The 19496-nt window shown below is 42.3% G+C and overlaps 1 protein-coding gene across 1 annotated transcript; it reads right to left on the bottom strand.

The window, feature by feature from the left end:
* Window positions 1-3366: 3366 nt before the first annotated feature.
* LOC306782107 (clathrin coat assembly protein AP180-like) lies at window positions 3367-19275 on the bottom strand (the record flags this gene model as incomplete). The annotated part of the gene is made up of 20 exons (XM_079275298.1): window positions 3367-3464; window positions 4210-4319; window positions 4440-4574; window positions 4757-4837; window positions 5102-5192; window positions 5627-5645; window positions 5739-5921; window positions 7945-8157; window positions 9515-9586; window positions 10629-10748; window positions 11116-11184; window positions 11487-11570; window positions 12860-13099; window positions 14960-15037; window positions 16720-16920; window positions 17170-17187; window positions 18403-18497; window positions 18626-18795; window positions 19021-19033; window positions 19187-19275. 19 exons carry the CDS (start codon window positions 19273-19275, stop codon window positions 4248-4250), a joined length of 2043 nt encoding a protein of 680 aa, XP_079131424.1. The 3' UTR covers window positions 3367-3464; window positions 4210-4247.
* Window positions 19276-19496: the final 221 nt, after the last annotated feature.

Here is a 19496-nt window from a genome sequence, read left to right as displayed (position 1 = left end):
TTTGGGGGGGGGGGGGGGGGGGGGACTTCTCGGAATATATTTTGATGGCCCAGTGCTGTAACGATGTATTTCATGTGAGGCGACATATCGGGGTTGTGTTAAGATGGGGACTGAACCATTTAATGATTTACTTGAGCTGTTGAGATTTCTCTAATTCTAAGGGTTAAATGAGATTACCGAGGCAATATTGTTATAAAATAACAAATCTTAATCTGGCATGTGATATTTTTTACCTTTCAAGTTGATGTTTATGTCCCAAAAATTCATGCGAGTATCCTTTTGAATACCAAATAGCTGAAATCAATGCTGCCGATTGAAGACTACAACCATTAAACCAAGATTACTACTTGTGTGTGTGTGTGTGTGTTTGTGATGATCCTGCTTACAAAGAACCATGTCCACTATTATACACTCGTCTGTGGACAACAATTGTTGTGAGACCACTACAAACAACAGTAACTGTACCATTTAATTAAGTGTTCAACTCACAAAAACATACTTAACAACAACTAATGCATGTTAAGTCACACAACTGAACCTCGTGGCTTCATTATTTTGCTGGGGGGCAAAATGTATTGTTGGGCCCCTTTCGACGCATCTGACGTCTGGCCTGCTACACATTATGTACTGTATGTACCCTGTTGCCCCAATTTTCCCATTGAAGCTTCACTCATCAATATTTTCTGTATGTTTAATGTGAAAGATGTCATCTACTAGCAATGAACTCTTTGGCTCATTGCTCTGATAAACCCACCGCGTGCTATCTGTCCAGTACTAAATTGCAGGCAGATAAAGTTGGCAGCTAGCTGGTGCACATAGTGGAGCATTTAGCAGCTAAAGAGAGATACTTCTCTCAGGTGATGAAGACCAAATGAAGAGCGAAGGAGAGTGAATATTGGATGCAGTCAGCTGGACAGAAAGTGTAAATAAATATCTGCTTGCTAGCAAGTTAGCCACATCAACTTTCTAAGGAGATAATATGTACATTTTGTCAAACTGTTCAAAGATCTATGCTTAGTACAGTCCACACAGCAGACTATACATGGCAGCTTCCTACTACACCCTGATCCCCAGAAACAAACACTTATCCTGGTTTTCTTTGGTAATTGTTATATAAACAACTGTATATAGGGAATGTGGATTTTGAATCTGGATGTTGACACAAGGCCCTTCTATGGGTAGAAATGCAGGATCTGCATTAGTCTGTATTTTAATTCAGTGGTGTAAATTCCAAAATTGTGAATAAATGAAGTGTCCAAAAACCAAATGACAAGCAATGCACCTGGAGGGATTTTTGGGCCCCTGAGGGTCTGGGGCCTTTGGCATTTGCCCGCTTTACCAAACTGGTAATCTGGCCTTGGTCATGAGCGTACTGTTGATGTGTTGGGATTTAACTTAATGAAATACAGCTTCAAAGTGACCTAAAATCTTTGTTGAAGAAAAGAAGTCCTCATCATGGGCTGTTCAATCCGTCATTGAATTTATTGCACCTGAAAGGGCTTACATGCACTGGGGCGGGCCATCGTAAATAAAATAAATTTACAACAAAACAAAAATACAATTTCATGAAAAATGTTAATAATCTCCCATCGTTGTCTCTGAATCATATCAGATTCTCAAGACCAATCGCTCATTCAGTCCACTGAAAAGACGACACGCCGAGTAGGCTTTACGTTAGTCTGGTTTACAGCACAGGACCGGGGTGTTACACAGCAGCTGTCCACATGCATATCAACACATCGATTTCATTGTTAGTCTGCGGGGACCAGAGGAGCTTTGTGTTATGATGCTTTTTGGGGACAAGATCATGGCTAGACGGACAGCGGCATCCTCCTGTGGCCACTGACAATATGTACTGAAAGGTCAGCAAAGATCAAATGAACAACTTGAACAAAAAGTATGTTCAGACAGAAATCAAATATATTGCATTTTCAGGTGAATTGCAATATTGTCAAAGCAGCAGTGCAGGCATGCACGCTGTCACTTGGCCCGTCACGTCCCACAGCAATGGTTGCAATAGTACAGTATCATGGAACTCAAGGTACCCTGTGGAGTTCAGTCCTTAGGCCCCCTTTTGTGTGTAAACAATGTAGCTTTCAAAGTTTTCAAAAAATTGGCTTTTCAAATGTTTCATGAGGAAGTAAATTCATTCATCGCATTTGTTAGGCCTCAATGACGCACCCAAAAGCTTATTTGGTGAGGAACAGTGAGTGTAAACAGAACTTTGTTTAGCAAAAGCTCGACCTGACTGCTACTAAAGTCCTTTCTACTGGATGTCGGTCGTCTGCTCTTCTTTGAAATCTTTTCATTTGATCTGTCTGAACATAGAGTTTAGTATGGCAATGGAATAATCTTCTACTCTAAATACAAAAGGGAATCATACTGACCTGGTCATAGTTATCATGAAAGCACAGGCAACACACATATCCACATGGGTAGAGTCACAACCGCAGGTAGCAACATGTACAGTTATACGGAGGGACAGTCTGAGTTTACCTCTCTGACGAATAACTAAAGCGTTTTCTCTGGGAGTTAGTTGTAAGATATGTTCTTTAATAGCGATGCCAGCAATTATATCGACAGCAGTTTTGAGGATGATTATTCTAACAGAAACAGAACATGTAAATGTAACACGCGACAAATGAAGAAACATACAAAAATAATCCACAAGTTAAAAAAAAAAAGAACTAAATTGAAAGGATCACTTGCTGGTCTGGTATGATTCAGACGCCCATGGAAGGTGTTTCTTAATATACAGTAATTATGTAGCGGTAGACATATTTGTTTCCGAATACTTTCAAAAGATGACGGGAAATAGAAGGATACTCACACGACTTCTTACAATTTCATGTCAGATTCACATTTATATTTCGCTTCAACAGACATACAGAATAGAGAAGTAGTCCTCGCCGGAGAAATCTATGTACATCAACGAGGACCTTTCTGTAAACAACACACAACAGGTTTCTCCAAAGAAATCTACCGGGGCTTTGTTCACCACTCTTATCCAATCACAGTGGGACAAAGAAGAGCTCCTCCCCTTTTATAAGGAGGCGGGGGGGACACATATGGGGGTGGTGGGTGGGGCTTAGGACACCAAAGCACATCCATCGTTCAAGTCAACACTGGAAATAAACCTAAACACACACGCCTTCACTTTCGTTCACTTTTGTGGACTTTTTTTTTGTCTGGGTTTTGAGTGATTTTCTTTAGACAAAAGATTAGAACATCTACATAAGCACACACTTGTATTTTTTTTCTCATATATATATATATATATATATATATATATGTAATCCGCTATGGTTCACTTTCACAGTTTGTGCTACGACATCACACAGGAGAAGGGTGGGGTGTTGATGGGCGGGGTGGAGCTAAGAGGCTCTTGTAGTCGCTGAACATCCTGAGATGTTGACAGACACCAGGTAAAAGGTGAGAGGGCCCTGCTCCAGAGAAGAAAGCAGCTGGAAGACAGGAAATAGAGAACATTTCAACATAAGAGTCAGACACATTTTAAATAATGCAAAGCTGACAGACAGTGATTTCATTTTTGTCATGTTTTTTACCATGAATACCGATGGTGTGTTTGTATGGTGTGTATTTAGATTTTTTTTTTAAGGGGTTCAAGCACTCCAAGCACATTGAAAACGGTCACTTAGAAAGTCCAGTGTGTAGGATCTGACGGCATCTAGCGGTGAGGTTGCAAACTGCAACCAACAGAAACTTTTCTTATGTGCAATGGCCGACGTAAAAACGCCAATGTCCCTTTCTAGAGCCAGTGCTTGGTTTGTCCGTTCTGGGCTACTGTAGAAACATGGCGGCCGGCTCTATATGTAGATAAAAAATGGCTTATTCTAACGTAATAAAAACACGACTCTTAGTTTTAGGTAATTATACACTAAAGAGAACATACTTAATAATATCACATTCCATTTCTGCCAATAGATCCCCCTAAATGCTTCACACTGTACCGTTAATGAGCACTGATTAGTAGCCAATGATCCATTAAAATATAAATTGTTCTGAGACTATAAATGCAAAGTGTGTAAAAGGTTTTGTAGTCGATGTCATTTCTCAAGTCTCTGTTATTTAAACATTGTAGTGGCAAAGCCATTTGAACCTTCTGTCCACCAACTCTACATATCAACCACAACACAGTTAATGTATCAAAGTCCTCCGTAAGTTGTGGCATACTGTACTACAATTTACCATACTGCATGTACTGGTCCGAGCTCCCACCTGGGGCGTTATAAGAAGTCTTTGAGGTCGAGATCTGCCAAAGGGTCCTTTGGCTTCTTGGGGCTCTTGCTTGGAGGAATCTGAGAAAAATAAGAACAGAAAATTGCAGCATCTTTTTTATGATAACATGAATCTTCCTGAAATGAAGTATAAATTAATTGATTATTCATTGCAGGGTTTTACTGTGGGTGGTTTGTTACCGGTGCTCCTGGTGCGGCGGCTCCGGGTGCAGCTCCAGCCACCCCAGTGAAGGGAGGTCTCATCATGGGCTGTCCCATCATAGGCTGCCCCATCATGGGCTGCATCATAGGAGCTCCAGGCCCACCTACAGGAGGCTGGTAACACAGGAATAGCACAGTAGACGTTTAAGGGCTTTGCAGATTTATCATCATCTGCCATCATAATGATATGGCTCGTAAATATTTGTAAACTGCAACGGTTAATACTGATGATTAAAAGCTGATAATGGGTCACGGTTAAATTCTGGAGAACTTTCTCTGCATGAACTGAAGCTCACCATCCCAAAGCCAGGCTGTGTGCTCATTGGAGGCACCATGGCTGCTACTGGGGCCCCAGGAGCTCCAGGGGCGGAGCCAGCCTAGAGAGACACGGGGAAGAGCCAATGTGAATTCCAATGGATGCAATAGTGAAAGACCTTCTCTTTAGCCATCTTTATCTTTGTTGTTTGTGATGTCTAGAGAAATAAATGGTCTGCATTAATATAGCTCCTTTTCTACCTAACACAGCAATTTCAAATGTGCCTCTCATTCACCCATTCATACGGCGATGGAGGCGGAGCTACCATGCAAGGTCCTGGCCTGGATGAAGTGTGCAGGGGGCGCGGTGTCGATGCTATTCTTACCATGGGGGCTCCTGGTGTAGCCCAGCTCGTGGGAGCTACATGTGGCATCCAGTTGGCCCCTCCTGTCAGCTTCTTCTCACTCTGTGGGTCCCTAGTGAGAATCAAACACAGGACACACCGCAGGCTCTACTGTGCTGTTCGTCGGTCTGCGACTGCAGACAATCCGTTAGATAAGACTTCCTAACGAAATCAAACTACTGCTGTCACATTGATCACATAGTAGTCCCTCTTATAGTATCTAGATAGCTGTGGGAAACTTATAATAGTATGGTGGATATGATTCAACAACATCAAATCAAAGAAATGAGCACAAAACAACACAAACAAAAAGTAAACAGCTCATATGATAAAATATGTCTTTAAAAAAAGGCATGATTTACCTCTTTTTTGACCTAGTTTAAAACTTCCTTAAAGCCTTGAGCGTGTTGCTCCCTCAATTTAGTTTTTTACAAACATTGCAGCTCTGCAGGAGCCTCAACAAACACCATGCATTCATAGAAGTTACATCTTGAAACACACACTTACCTTTTCCTTACTCCAAGGTCTGAACAGAAGAAAGAAAGAAGAACAAGTTCAATTTCTATTTAATTCGGAAACGGAAATGACTGAACTCCAGACAAACAAAGCTGCAGTCTACCTCCAATCAGGTTGGCCAGTGACGAGTCCAGGTCTCCTCCGACGGCTTTCGTTGGAGGAGCAGCTGCAATCCCTCCCGCTGCGACAGGAGTTCCCATGCTTCCTGCTGTACTTCCAGCAGTGCTGCCGCCGGTGCTCTGGGGTGTTATGCAGGGCATCAGCAAGTCGCCTAATCCGCCAAACACTTTGGGGGGAGGGTGGGAATGAAGGGACATCAGAGAAACAACACCGATTACAAATCTGCAAATCCCTAATGTAGTTATAATACGGGCAGAGGGCAGATGTGAGACCAGTCAGTACAGTGAAGGGGACAATCCAGCTGTGACAGCATCGGTAATCAGCTGTTCACCGCATGCACACTGCAGGGCTGCACTGTAAATATATTTGAGCATTCAAAAGGGGACGTAATTACAGCAACTGCACTCACTTGGTCAGTTGCACAGCCAGTTTACAAAGTCACATCTCAGGGACTTAAACTGGCTGATTTTGGGAGAAAGCACTGGTTTTGAACCAGGTGTCATCAAGACCACAGAGTTCACAGGTTTCCATTCCAAATAACCTCGACAGAAGCATTGTGTCGTTGAAAGTTGGTTGAGGGTGCATTCACTAAGGCAGTGGCCCTCAACCTTGTCTGACGTACCCCCAAAGCCCATACAGATAACCCTTTATCACCACCTGTCATGTTCCAAATACGTTCAAACTGGATGTTATTGAACACAATGAATTATAGCAACGATGTCTTCATACAGTTTAATTAGGTCTGTTTGGTCAAGTTTATATTTTAACTCCCACTACTGGGATTGGCAGAAGCAGGATATTTCAACCATTTCTGATTCGTATCGATACCCTTTAAGCTAACTATTTACACCGTTTAATACTTTAAGCTAACAATGTCACCATTAGTCCATCACATTTTGCTAACTCTTTCAACGTTGATTTTAGCAAACTACTTTAAGCTACTATTTCAACTGTTGATCATTAGCCCACTTTAAGCTATAAAACCTTTAGCTGGCTTCTATTTAACTGTTTATTCATTACGTCTCGCTAACTATTTCAACTACTTTTCATTACTTTTAGATAACAATTTCAACATTGCTTTTAGCTAACCAATTATCCATTACTTTTAGCGAACTATTTATGATTACTTTAAGGTATATTTCAACTGTTATTCTAGAACTTTTAGCTAGCTTCTAATTCAACTCTTATTCATTACGTTTAACTCACGATTTATCCGTTACTTTCAGCTAACTATTTATTAGGCTTCACACAGGGCCTAACTAACAAGCTTCCACCACTGAAAGTTCTTACAAAACTTCAGACAGTGTAGCAGAACTATCATCCTCTAACCACTAAGGTTTCATGTTCTATAAACACATTAAAAGAACATCTTTTATGTTTCTGACCTCTGAAGTAACCAAGGAACGAGGCTTTATATAAAAACCTGCAGACTCTACTGCAGACTTGGGCATTGATGGCATGTGGTTACTATAAAAGCCACTGCTCTACAAGACAAGGGCAAGAAAACAACAATACAGTCGGCCCTTGTCTCATGCAGGAGACAATCGGGGGTCTTACTGCAACATGCAAAGATGCAGAAGGGAAGACATGTCCAAACTGCACATGCTGCAACTCACTGCCGGGTGGAACTCACCGGTTACAGATTAGAAGAAGCAAGCAATGACCCAGCAGAGTAGAAGGGGTGTGGATAGTGGTGAAGTAGTAAATTGAATGAAGCAGAAGATAAAAGGTGTGTAGCAGAAACAACAAATAAGACAGAAAGAAAGAAAGATTACAGAGAGGTAGTGGGGCGAGCAGGAGGTGGAGAAAGCACAGCATTTGTGAAAGTGTGAGAAGTACAAGAGAAGAGATTGAGAGACAAAAAAGAAAAATCATTGCGAGAAAGGCAACAGCGCTGAGGCGTTAAGCAGTCAGCAGAAACAACCGTTGGACATATGTGGAGGACAGTGACAGCAGCACATCAGTGTGTCATTCATGCAGTAGTCAGGCTCTCAGCAGAAGGAGTTAACTAGGTCATGGTTAAGGTAGCTCAGCTTGAATGAGCCAGAGCAGATTAATGTGCATCAAGCAGGTGACCTGTGCAAATATGAACAAAAAAACTCATTGAGATTCTCTAACATTTCAGAAGGCATGACAGTGAGACAAATTACCAAAATGAAAACAGAAGGAAACCATCATAATCCACTTACTCGAAGCATCAAAGCCACCAGAGGGCGCCGGTGTGGTGGTGGCGGGTTCTTGTGCAGCTGGTACTATTGGTACCACAGCAGGTACAGGCGGCGCTGGAGAGGCGAGGGAGCCCAGAGCATCAAAGCCCGACTCCAGGAGGTCGTTCTGCATGGGAGCCAAGGCTGGAGCAAGAGCTGGGGCAGTAGTGGGAGCCAGGGTGGGGGACATCAGGCCTGAGGGGGGTAACAGACAGGACTGTGATATGTAGCACTGTTTTCTGACTCGCCCTAATTCCACGAGGAGCACATATTAAATATGATTACTGACACAACAGATGGCAAACGAGACGTCTCAGGAAGCAAAATGAAATTTTGGTTTTCTCTGTGGGCAAAGCCGGTCAGTCCAGCAGCAAATAGTATCAGCACACGAATATAAGACAGCACATTACTAAAACAGTTACAACACCAGATATTATGAAGAACAATAAGTTCACGATATGTATTACAGTATTAGAGCAGGACACCAAAAGAAAATAGATACAAAAATCTGCATGATTTGCCGAACATTCAATGGAATATTCATGAGCAGAGATACAAAATAATGAAACTAATCAAGACAACTTTGATATATGACAAAATAGTTTTTTCGTCTTTCCCACCTCATTAACCATCTCCTGTGTCAGATTTATCTTGTGACCCTATATAAAGATCCACCGCGACCAGCTGCAACAATAATACACGACTTATGCATCAATGCATCTGTTTTAACAATAACGTCACATATATTGATATATCAGTCACAGAGGAAGAAGTACTTCTAATTTTGATATTTACATTTTTCTGACAATACTGTTGTACCATAACTTCAGTAGCATTTTGAATGCAGGACCAGATACGGTACTGAATTGGCAAAACATGCATTTTTTTAAACAATACATAAACGGCCCAATAGAAATATACAAAGGGTGTGTACACGTCACACACATTAGCTTACTGTATTTATAATACATTCAGATTGTAATGTAATGTACAACTGCAAGGTGATACTGGAGCTTCAAATTGACTCGTCCTGACTAACACGTTAGGTGCACAGGGGGTCCTACGATCACATTTTGCATACTAAGTATATTTCATAAACGCTACTATACAATAGGATATCTGCCTTAAATGCATGCTGTGTTGTGTGTGTTGAAAACATCATATATTTTAACTCACAAAGATGATCTCATTCATGAACTATTGCAGTTCAGTAACAGAAACCAGATGAAATGACTTGAAATTGGCTTTGACATCCCTAGGAAGTCGTGTTGGACATTTTGCAGACATTTCCAAATTTCTCCAAATCCACTTTGTAACTGCTGAGTAATCAAATGTAACCAGCCCTGCCAAGTCTGTGTCATTATTCAATTGACAAATGCAACTCCATCATTCCTTCCTGCTTAATTTCTTAATCTGCGAAAAACATTTCCATCAGCCGCTTGCCAGCACAAAAACGTTTTGCAAAACTGTGGACATCTTATCAAAATGTTCTGGTCCCTTCAGCCTTTCTAATTCAACCATAATTTCCCTAAAAATATCAGAGGAGACCCACCTCCCAGCAGATCATCTCCAGGCCCTCCAGGAGCAGAGCTGTGCGTCTCCTCCACAGGACTGCCGAAGGAGTCTGCAGGGCCGTCCAGTTATCCACAACGCAGCATGCAGGGCAGAAAGGGGTGAGAGAGGTCAGCCCTGGACCACACACTGGGACACAATGAGGGGGTAGGAGACAAGAAGGTCTGCATAACGCAACACTATGACTGAAAGAGAAATAAAAAGGGAACAAAGACGTCAAATGAAATGAAGACAAAAGAAAGCTTAGTGTGGTTAGAGATAGATTTCCAGGCATGATGGGACCTTTTCTATCATGTTGCTGTCATAGATGCACGTAAGACACAGCTGGTGCTTAGAGGAGTCTCTCTCTTATTGTTATTATCAATACTGTGGCTTTACACCCCACCGTCCTGTCCTGTTCCATCACCTACAACATCCTTTGTTTTAATTAATGAGAGCAGCACAAGTTTTCCAGGCGCTGTAATATTTCCTATAATAATGGTTTAGCAAGAAAATCAAAAAGATATAATCTGAATTATTTTAACATATTATAGAGCAACAGGTGAACCAGAAGAAAATCATCCCAATCTATTCCTGAATTATGCCCAATATACAGATGCCTTTCCAAAACGTTTCTTCGGGGTATCTGTAACAAATATCACCCAGTATGTGCCAATTAAAGTCAGTAGGTGTTGAGATATTCTGTGAGTGGACCGACGGACTGACTGACAGACATGCCGATGTTAACGTATAGTGTCATGTCACCCTAAAATCCGCAAAACAACACTTCTAAATCACCTAAACAGAGGCACACACAAACACACCGTCATAATTATTGTGGGAATGTAACTGGTGGTCTACTGCCGAGTATTGCAATATAATCCACTGAATAGTCTAAGATGGTGAAATTAGTTTAACACCTAGAGCCTATCTCCATCTGGACACTATCAGCCTCACTGGTACAAATATTCACTCAAGAACTTACTGTATCAACTGAGAAATTAAATAAAAAAATACCCAGAAGAGAAAAGTAAAATTATAAAATGCACAAACGGTGAAACAATTAGCATGTTGCTGTAAAGAGATGTGTGTATGTGTGTTTGGAGGTACAGTACCCAGCAGGTCAATGACAGGTGCTGGCTCTGCTTTGGGAGGAGAGGAGTCCTCTGGGGTGGAGGCTGCACTAAGAGCAGCGGCGGGAGCAGCGGCGGCAGCAGCCGGAGAGTCAAATGAGTCTGAACGGAGAGACAGGCAGAGACAGAAGCAGTAAAGGATTAAATTACTCTCAAGTCTATGTGACTACTTTGATCAGTGACAGCTTTATTTCTAAGGCTTTTGCTTTGCTCGTGAACCTTTATGGCCATTCTAAAAGGCTTGCAGACATGCAGAGACGAGGCAGGCATCCCTGCATCTCAACTGTGTATCCACAACCTCGAAGCGTGCACCGTTTCGGTACAGGACTGGTGTGCATCTGCATGTGCATGCGGACACCAGCACCATGCACAAAAAAACCCCGTCATGATAAGTTGAGGCTAGCTGCACACTTCGTGAAAGAAGGAAGGGAAAACAGTGATGCAGTAAAGATAAAGCAGCTTAACTCACCGGTCACAATGTCTCCAGCCGGAGTCGGCTCGGGCAAAGGAGAAGGCCCGCGTGAAACAGCAGGGAGGTCTAAGTGACCAGCGCAAGCGTGAGGCAGAATACGAGAAAGAAGGAAACCACGGCGGTTTGGGAGCAAAGAAAAGTGTTAGGGAGGCAGGTAGAAAGACAGCGTAGATAGAAAGCAGCCACAAGGACAATCCAAGACTTGACGAGTGGGTTACATGCACAGTTCTCATACCACTATGGGGGACAAACCGAGACGTGTGTGGGGGGGGGGGGAATAATAAACAGTCGACAGAGGAGTGGACGTATGGAAACCAGAAGAGATGAAGAGGTTCCACACACAGAGAAATGAATATCGACTCCTGTACCTGCACCAAAAAGGTCTACGCTAGGAGTGGTAGCGGCTTTGGATTCTGTGGTCGGGCTTTGCTCAGGCATAGAATCAAACATATCTAAGAACAAGGACACACAATCATATGTACATTCAGATTTCAAGTCCAGTGCATACAGAATGATGAGTTAAGAAGAGAGAGATGAGGGAAAGCAGAGAGAGCAGCAGATAGTTTGATTATTAAACGGGGTAGGTTGCTGTGTATCTATTCAGTGCAATGCAAAATGAAACAGTGCAAAAGTTAAAAGGGTATATTGCTAAATTTCAGCATGAAGATTTCCCCGTTTGCTTTTGTGAATTTTGATCTGAGAGCTCTCATTTTCCCAATCTCCAACATGTTTAGTTAACAAGGCTAAAAGTCTACAGCCATGCTAGTGGCTCCGTGAGGCTGTAGGGACAGCGGGATTTGACTAAATGTTAACGCTGGCATTCTAACATGCTCACTGAGCTAAAATGCTAATGTTTAGCAAGTAATATTTATCAGGTTCATTTCATGGGTTTAGCCTGTTAGCATGCTAACATTAGCAAATTAGCACCAAACACAAAGTAGAGGTGAAGCCAAAAACCACAGTTTGGACAAATTCAAATTTGGCCCGATGGCGCTAAATGGAAAGTGAGATGATTCATCCCCTGGGGAACATGAACACCTGCACCAGTTTCACGGCAATCAATCCAACAGTTGCTGAAATACTTCAGTCTTGACCAAAGTGGTGGAACTACTACAACTACAACGTGGCTGGAAACACATATAAATATGTCCATCCATCCGTCACAGGGGGCTGGATCCCATCCTACCTCACGCTGGGCATATATGGATTCTGACATTGAGCAATGTTCCCTTTTAACTGAAGTGCATAAGCTACAATAAAGCATTCTCAGCAGTCAGTATCTAAAACATTGGTCACAAGCAGGAGAAGAAAACTATTCTCTCTCCTAGATTTGGTCTGTTAGTTTTTGGTTAATCATCAAAACAAGTCAAGCAACCTCCATTTTTGTCCCTAGAGACCAAATTAAAACTGAGATTTTGGTCCAAAACAATAAATAACTAATGGATAACTGTAAAACTGCATAAACAATTGATTTGATTGTGGATTTTTTTCAACATAATTATTCAGCAGAGGTCAAGATGCTTGGTTAACTTGATAAAAATATCCGTATATCAAGGAAAGGCATTATGGAAAATAAAAAACAAACAAGGGACTGGACAGGATCATTGCCACTACTGTCATCATCATCACTAGCAAGAGCAACACAGTCATCATCATTATCAAAAGCTACATCACCAACATTATCATCGTCATAATGCAGGGAAAAGCAGTGAAAGGCATAATGAGAGCGAGAGGACTTTACCACCAAATATATCTAGAGTCGGAGCGGCTGCAGACTCTGTGGTGGTGGTGTCGGTGTTAGTGGTGGTGGTGGTGGAAGAAGGGGTGGGGGCAGCGGGGGCAGCGATAGGGGCGACGATGGTCGGCGTCGCAATAGAGGTGGGAGGGGTGACGCTGGTGGCATCTGTGTCGGTGGGCATCATGGCGAACAGGTCCAGCTCTTGAGCAATGACCCCACTCCCCTCCGTCGTAGCGAAGGGGTCTTCAGGAAGAGCAGCAGGGGGGGTGGTGTTGATTGATGGGTTAGGGGGGGGGGGGGTTATGATTAGAGAAGAAGGGGAGGGGATGGTGAGTGGATGAGGAAGAGGAAGGGGGGATTGAGGGTTTGTTAAAGCAACAAACACTGTAAAAAGCATATTTGTGAGGCGAGACGCTCCAAACCAGGGTTAGATATACAAAGAAAGTAAACCAAGCACAGGGACACTCATTAACTTCAGAATGGCATCCAACAGCTGACAGTGGGGAGCGTCTCCTCCGGAACTAATATCTGACTACAGATGGTAGTGGAGAACAACTTTTGGTTGACTGGCCCATTGGCCGATTTATTTTTTAACTTATGACAACACCCAAATATTCCATGTGTCCTGGGTAGATTGTTGGCATACTTTTAAGAGTAGAGATCTTGCACCTAATAAAAGTGATTTAAGAAACTGCTTTCTACTTGTTTCAACTAGCCAGAGACTGTGACCTGTGGTGATGTGTCTTTCTCTGTGAGAATATTACAGCACTTCTTGTGCGATTAAAGATAGCTAAATCCAGTGTTAGCCAGTTTGCCTCCACCAAGGCAACAATTAAAATCAGTACTAAAAAACTGTTTACATAGTAGCCATTTATAGTCTACTTTTTTTACCAAAAGGTTTGACTGTGTACTAAAGCTGAATAACAGAAAGCAAGACTGTGAGGCTTAACGGGCACATTTATGCTTCAAGCTAACTGCTAAATTCAGCATGCAGACATCACAATTACTCTGCTAACATGCTGATGTTCATCGTCTCAGTTAGACTGTTAGCATGCTAACATTAGCTAATAATCACAAAAAGCAAAGTACGGCTGAGGTTGATGGGAATGGCATTAGGTTTGAAGGTATTTGATCCCGAAACAAACTATTGGTCAAATTCTAATTTTGAGCATTTTGAGGGGCAACATGAAAAGTCAGGGACTCGCCAAAGTCAGTAGGATTCATCCTCTGGTGACCATGCATGTCTGTACAAATGTGATTGCCAGAGATTTCATGAAGCACCGCAGATGTAGGGAACACATGGTTCACTTAAGAGCCTCTACGTGTATCCTCTCATCCCTGAAGAGGTTAGTTGACCAACAGGAAAAGTTTTCCTGGTAAGTGCTTTCTACACCGATTAATACTGGAGGTCAAGTTTGGGAGCAGAATAAAGTAAATGGCGAGGCATGTTAAATAAACAACAACTGTTTGTGTTACTGCTGTGGTTGGTATGCACAAACTAGATGTACCGCAAGGGAGTGCATTTCATTAATTAAAAAAGCTATTTGCTAGAAAACATTGCATGGACATTACATGGATTGCTCCGTTCATTGACCTGCTACGTATATATATATATATATATATATATATATATATATATATATATATATATATATATATATATATATATATATATATATATATATATATATACAAAGAGAGAAACGAAATAGAGCTATGAAAAAGAAATAGAAAAAGAAAAAAGGCTGGACAATGATTAATATAATCATCATTATTATTGTCAGGTAGTATCAGGGTTAGGGTATCAAAACAAATGGTATTCATTCCTGGACTACCGTACAGTTAATTGCTGCACTGTGCTTTTTACTGCAGTATTCAGTGGTTGAATATTAGGAGGAGAAGAGTATTTGAGATGAGGGAGGAGAGGGTTCATGACTGGGGCATTAAAGCAGGATTTGGGGTGAGGCAGTGGGCGCTGAGGGCACATGTTTGTTCTATTGGAAGCAGAAGCAGCTTTGATATAATACAAGCAACAGCTTTCACATTCACACACACAAACCCATACACTCACACACTTGCACAAGAAGCCGTTTTGTCACCCACCAGATCCACCAAATGCATCGGCGACGGGGCCCGCGGCCACGGCGGCAGGACCGTCTCCTGGGGAAGGTGCAAACGCATCTAGGGTATTGCAGACGAAAACAGCCGGAACGCAAAACATAACACCCGACAGACACATGGATGTAAAGAACGAAAGATGAGTAAACAGATGGAATGAACAGGAAAACAGAAATGAGAGGTCAGCATCAGGAAAAAGTAGAGAATACAAGAAATATGCAGCCCAGGTTACTGCAGCGGATGATCTGATTGGAGCATCAGTCGTGTGTTGAGTTTTAAAGGGCTGCATAATGCTGCATTCAGTGAGTGCACCTCCTGTGCGGGTTTTGTGAAATGAGGCAAGTTGTCACAAGCTACTTGTGCTCTGTGACAAGAGGGGAAATGTGAAGTTCAGGGATGGACGAGGCAAAGGCTCTCTTTGACAAAGAAACTCAATCGTCTCTTTTGAGCAGATACTTTTCCAATGCTCGGGTTGAGGTTAATATTATGACGCCAGAAAGATAATTAAATAAAATCCAGCGACTCATCTTCTTGACATATTTATGAAACTGTTAGTAGGCTATTAGGGGAGAATCATTAAGGGCGATGAATAAAAAAAAAGGCAAAAACGCTACAAATCCACAAAATACAATGTCATGATAGCAGATTAATTACAGTGCAGTGGGTTCATTGTGCCGCACGAGATTATGACAAAACACTCCGGTGAATGTTTGTAACTTGTTAATGTCAAAACTCATTAACGTTTTTTGTTTTTTTCGTTGCAACTGTGCAGCCTTGAATTAAACCCAGAGAAAAGCAAGTAATCCACAACACTGGCTCATATTTTTGGGATGTGCCACAAATGGTATACACAGTTTGGCTCTGTGCTCAATGCCGTGCTTGACGGTATGTCAGCAGGTTAGTGTACATGGTTGCAACAAAGCATGATGTCGTTAGAAAACGGTGATGATAGAAAACCATTGCATTTGAGTCACACCTGAAAAACACATACCCGGCAATCTTTGAAAAGCTCAGAAGGTCATTCAAAAACGCTTATCGCTGTTCTGAAGATATTTCCAGAGTCCTTGAAGACTTTAGTAACTAAATGAAAAAATATTACACTGCCTAATAAAAAAAAGTGCACCTCTTTTGGTATGTATCTTTTGTGTGTTTTGAAAAAAGAGCAAGGACATATGTCATGTACTGAATGACTACATAGAAATATATTCGCAACTTGAGAAATGCATTAAAAACACTTTTTCATGGTGCAGCAGACAAAGTCTTCAAAGTTTCTGGATATTCTGTCAAACAACAGTATGTGTTCTCAAACAACAATCTGATTTGTTCAAAGACTGTGATAATCTTTTTTTGAAAATCAGATGTTCAGCGCTGTGGCTCAAATATAATGGTGATACATAAGGGGGCACACTGGGGCATATGGTGGCATCTGCTTACTAAAATGTCATAACGTGCATTTACATATATATTTCTAGCAGGATTCTTATGTTGCATCAAATATATCACACAGCAGACATCTCATAAGTGTGTAATTTGATGGAAGGAAAGCCTGTAGACTTTTTGTGGTCTTATAATGTAGCAATACATCAGTGGTTACAATGCAAAGTTTAGGGAGTGATAATCTAACCCTAATCCTTTAAGTACCAACTTCATACAAAAGTAAACTAATCTGTAAATAACAATATGTGTTGTAGACAAGCAGGCAGGCTGAGTATCCTGGTCTACGTTCTGTCTTGGACCAGACTGACCTCCGAAAAGGTCCATGTCAGCGGCTGAGGCGGGAGCGGAGACGGGCAGCGAGGCGGGCGCCGGTGCGGCTGCAGCGGAAATGGTAGCGGTGGCGGCTCTGGGCGCGAGGGGTGCAGGGGCAAGAGCCACGACATCGGCAGCATCAGACTCTCCCTCCGCTAGGAGAGCTTCAGAGGCTTCATCAGTGGCAGGCGGTGCTGCTATGTAGATAAACCCCGTAATCCGAACGTCACGACCCAGTCACAAACCCCGAAAGAGAGAAAGAGGAGGGGGGAAAGGAGATAGGGAGGAAGACGGCAGTGTGAAAAATGAAAAAAAAATAGTGAAAATAGCTTGACGCAAAGACGTCAGGTAGAAAGTCAGGTAGTCAGGTAGAAAGCCAGTCAGGTAGAAAGCCTGCAGGAGTTTCTCCTGTACAGTCTCTAGCAGAGTGCTAACAGAGTACTCACCCTCAGCCAAGAGATCTGCACAGCAGACAGAGAGACAGAGAGAGAGAGAGAGAGAGAGAGAGAGAGAGAGAGACAGGGGAAAGAGAATGAATGATTTAAAACTAGAAATGCCCTGATGAAATTTTGACATATTTAATTTGCTGCCAACATTATAGAGAACGAGTCAGAGAAAAAAAGCAGTCATGGGCCGATGTTTAAGCCCAATGAAGCTAAAAGTGCCTTAATTTACTTTAGAGTTGGACTGTGGCCATCTTCAGGCTATCAGTGGAGATGTGGGGTTAACAGGGAACATGCCAAACAGCAACAGCAGCTTTATAATGGAAAATGCTCTGCTATTCAAACCACACTGTCCAATAAAAGGCATCAGCGAGGGGACCACTTCTTTACTCTACTTCACGGAGTCATTTCAAAAGACCACAGTTAGATTGTTTCAGCTCATTTACTACAAGTTGAACTTTATACAAGTGCCAACCATTTTCCAAAGCAAACCATTAAGTTTTCAGACTCTTCTAATGGGTTTCCATTCATTTGACTGTGATGTAAAAATCCCTCTGCAGGGACCTCAACTCAGGGAAACGTCAAGTAAAAAGGTTTGTAGTTAACGGAATGAAACATTTGATGGAATTTAAGTCTATCAAATATGCCATGTCATCTGTTGATATATTTTTTAGGCCACTCAATATCTATTTTCGGCCCCAAAAAATTGCTGAACTACAGATAAAGAAGCTGCAATCATTAGCATGTCCCGCGAGCTTAATACAGCGTTTATTCTGAATCCAAGCAGCATGTCATTATCGTAATACATTGTTATGTAGAGTAACAGGTTACATTTGATCAAATAAACCCTGTTTATATCCAACACATCCACTGTGTTGTAACATTATTTCCCCACTGAGTGTTAACTGGTCTTGGATGCTAAAAGGATTTTATCTTGTAACGTTTAAATTGAAAACATACTGTTTGAAAATACAAACAAGTATGGAAAAGAATCATCAAAAAGTCAAAAAGCTGGAGACGTCAACCAACTCATTGAGTTAACGTTAGCTCACTCAGCTAGTTACAGCTGACAAAATAAGCTAGCAAGAGCTTTTTCAGGGGTAAAAATGGCCGGTTGAAGAATTTCAAGGGTTAAATCTACCACTGCTATCACGACTGCATATGTGTGTGCAGCAACAGCAACTAAAGGGGGCGGGGCCTTAACAGCCAGGTTCTGAGGAAGCAGAAAGTTCTCACCTCCCCATCCAGTCATGGAGGATGTCGCTGCTGAGCCCTTTGCTGATGAGGAGGCCATGGGGTCTAGATCCAACAAGAAGCCATCATCAAGGGCACTAAACACAAAGAAAGAGAACAAGAGAGGGCTGCTGACAGAGGCAATCCATTTCTAATGCAATATTGATGCTGTGATATTGATGCAGCTCAGCCCAAACCGTTTGTAATATTCTTCAGTGACTCTTACTTGGTGGTAGGGGTGGCGGTGACGGTGGGGGCTGGCGCGGTAGGGGGGACAGAGGGCGGGGGAGGTTTGGCAGGTGGCCCGGGGCGAGCAGGGGGAGGCGCACGCCGGGCCGGTGCGACAACAGCGGCAGCGGCCGCCACCGGCGAGCTGTTGTTGGCTGTCGCATCCTGCTGCAGCGACAGAAACCTCGTTTACATGGTGCACAATGCGGTTATGTAAGCTGATGTGATTCAACACATGACTTCACAATGAATCACTTCCTGTCTGTAGTAGAAACTGTAGAAAGTCAAATTATCCTCACTCTGCAAAGATCTCAATAACTCTGCTTTGACATTGAAACGTGCGATACATAAGTAAAGACCGCTAGATTATGATTATCATGAAATGTAGCTTACCTTAGTGGGCGACCTGCAAAAACAATGATAGCACATGAGTTAAAGAGTTTAATGATGAATGCTGAAACATAATGGCTGTTACTGAGATGGGAGGCAAAGTGACAGCTTAACTATCACTTTGGTGTTTTTCAGGCAGCCAGCATTCCAAAGCGATCACATTCAGTACACATCTGCAATTAATGGACCCACGCTGCACCGCTGAGCAACAGCATCTCGGCCGTTGCTCCTCTTCAACAAAGCTTCGCTTTTCAACATTGCCGGCAGGAAGTGGGAGCTGAATGTTGAACGGCATGCGTCGAAAGCTTTGTGAAAGTCAGGGCCGATTGTGCAGTAAGATGACTACAAAGGTGACTGTGTTAGTAGTGGCATCAGCTAAAAGGCAAGGCTTGTCATTGTACTGTATGACAATGACAACAGTGATGCAAAGTATGATAGGTCACAACATGTGGGAAACATGTTAAAAAGAAAACAGTGTT

This window comes from Melanostigma gelatinosum (assembly GCF_949748355.1).
Source record: "Melanostigma gelatinosum genome assembly, chromosome: 9".
NCBI lineage: Eukaryota > Metazoa > Chordata > Actinopteri > Perciformes > Zoarcidae > Melanostigma > Melanostigma gelatinosum.
The sequence above is the reverse complement of the archived record's forward strand: the minus strand, read 5'-3'. Positions and strand labels throughout refer to the sequence as shown.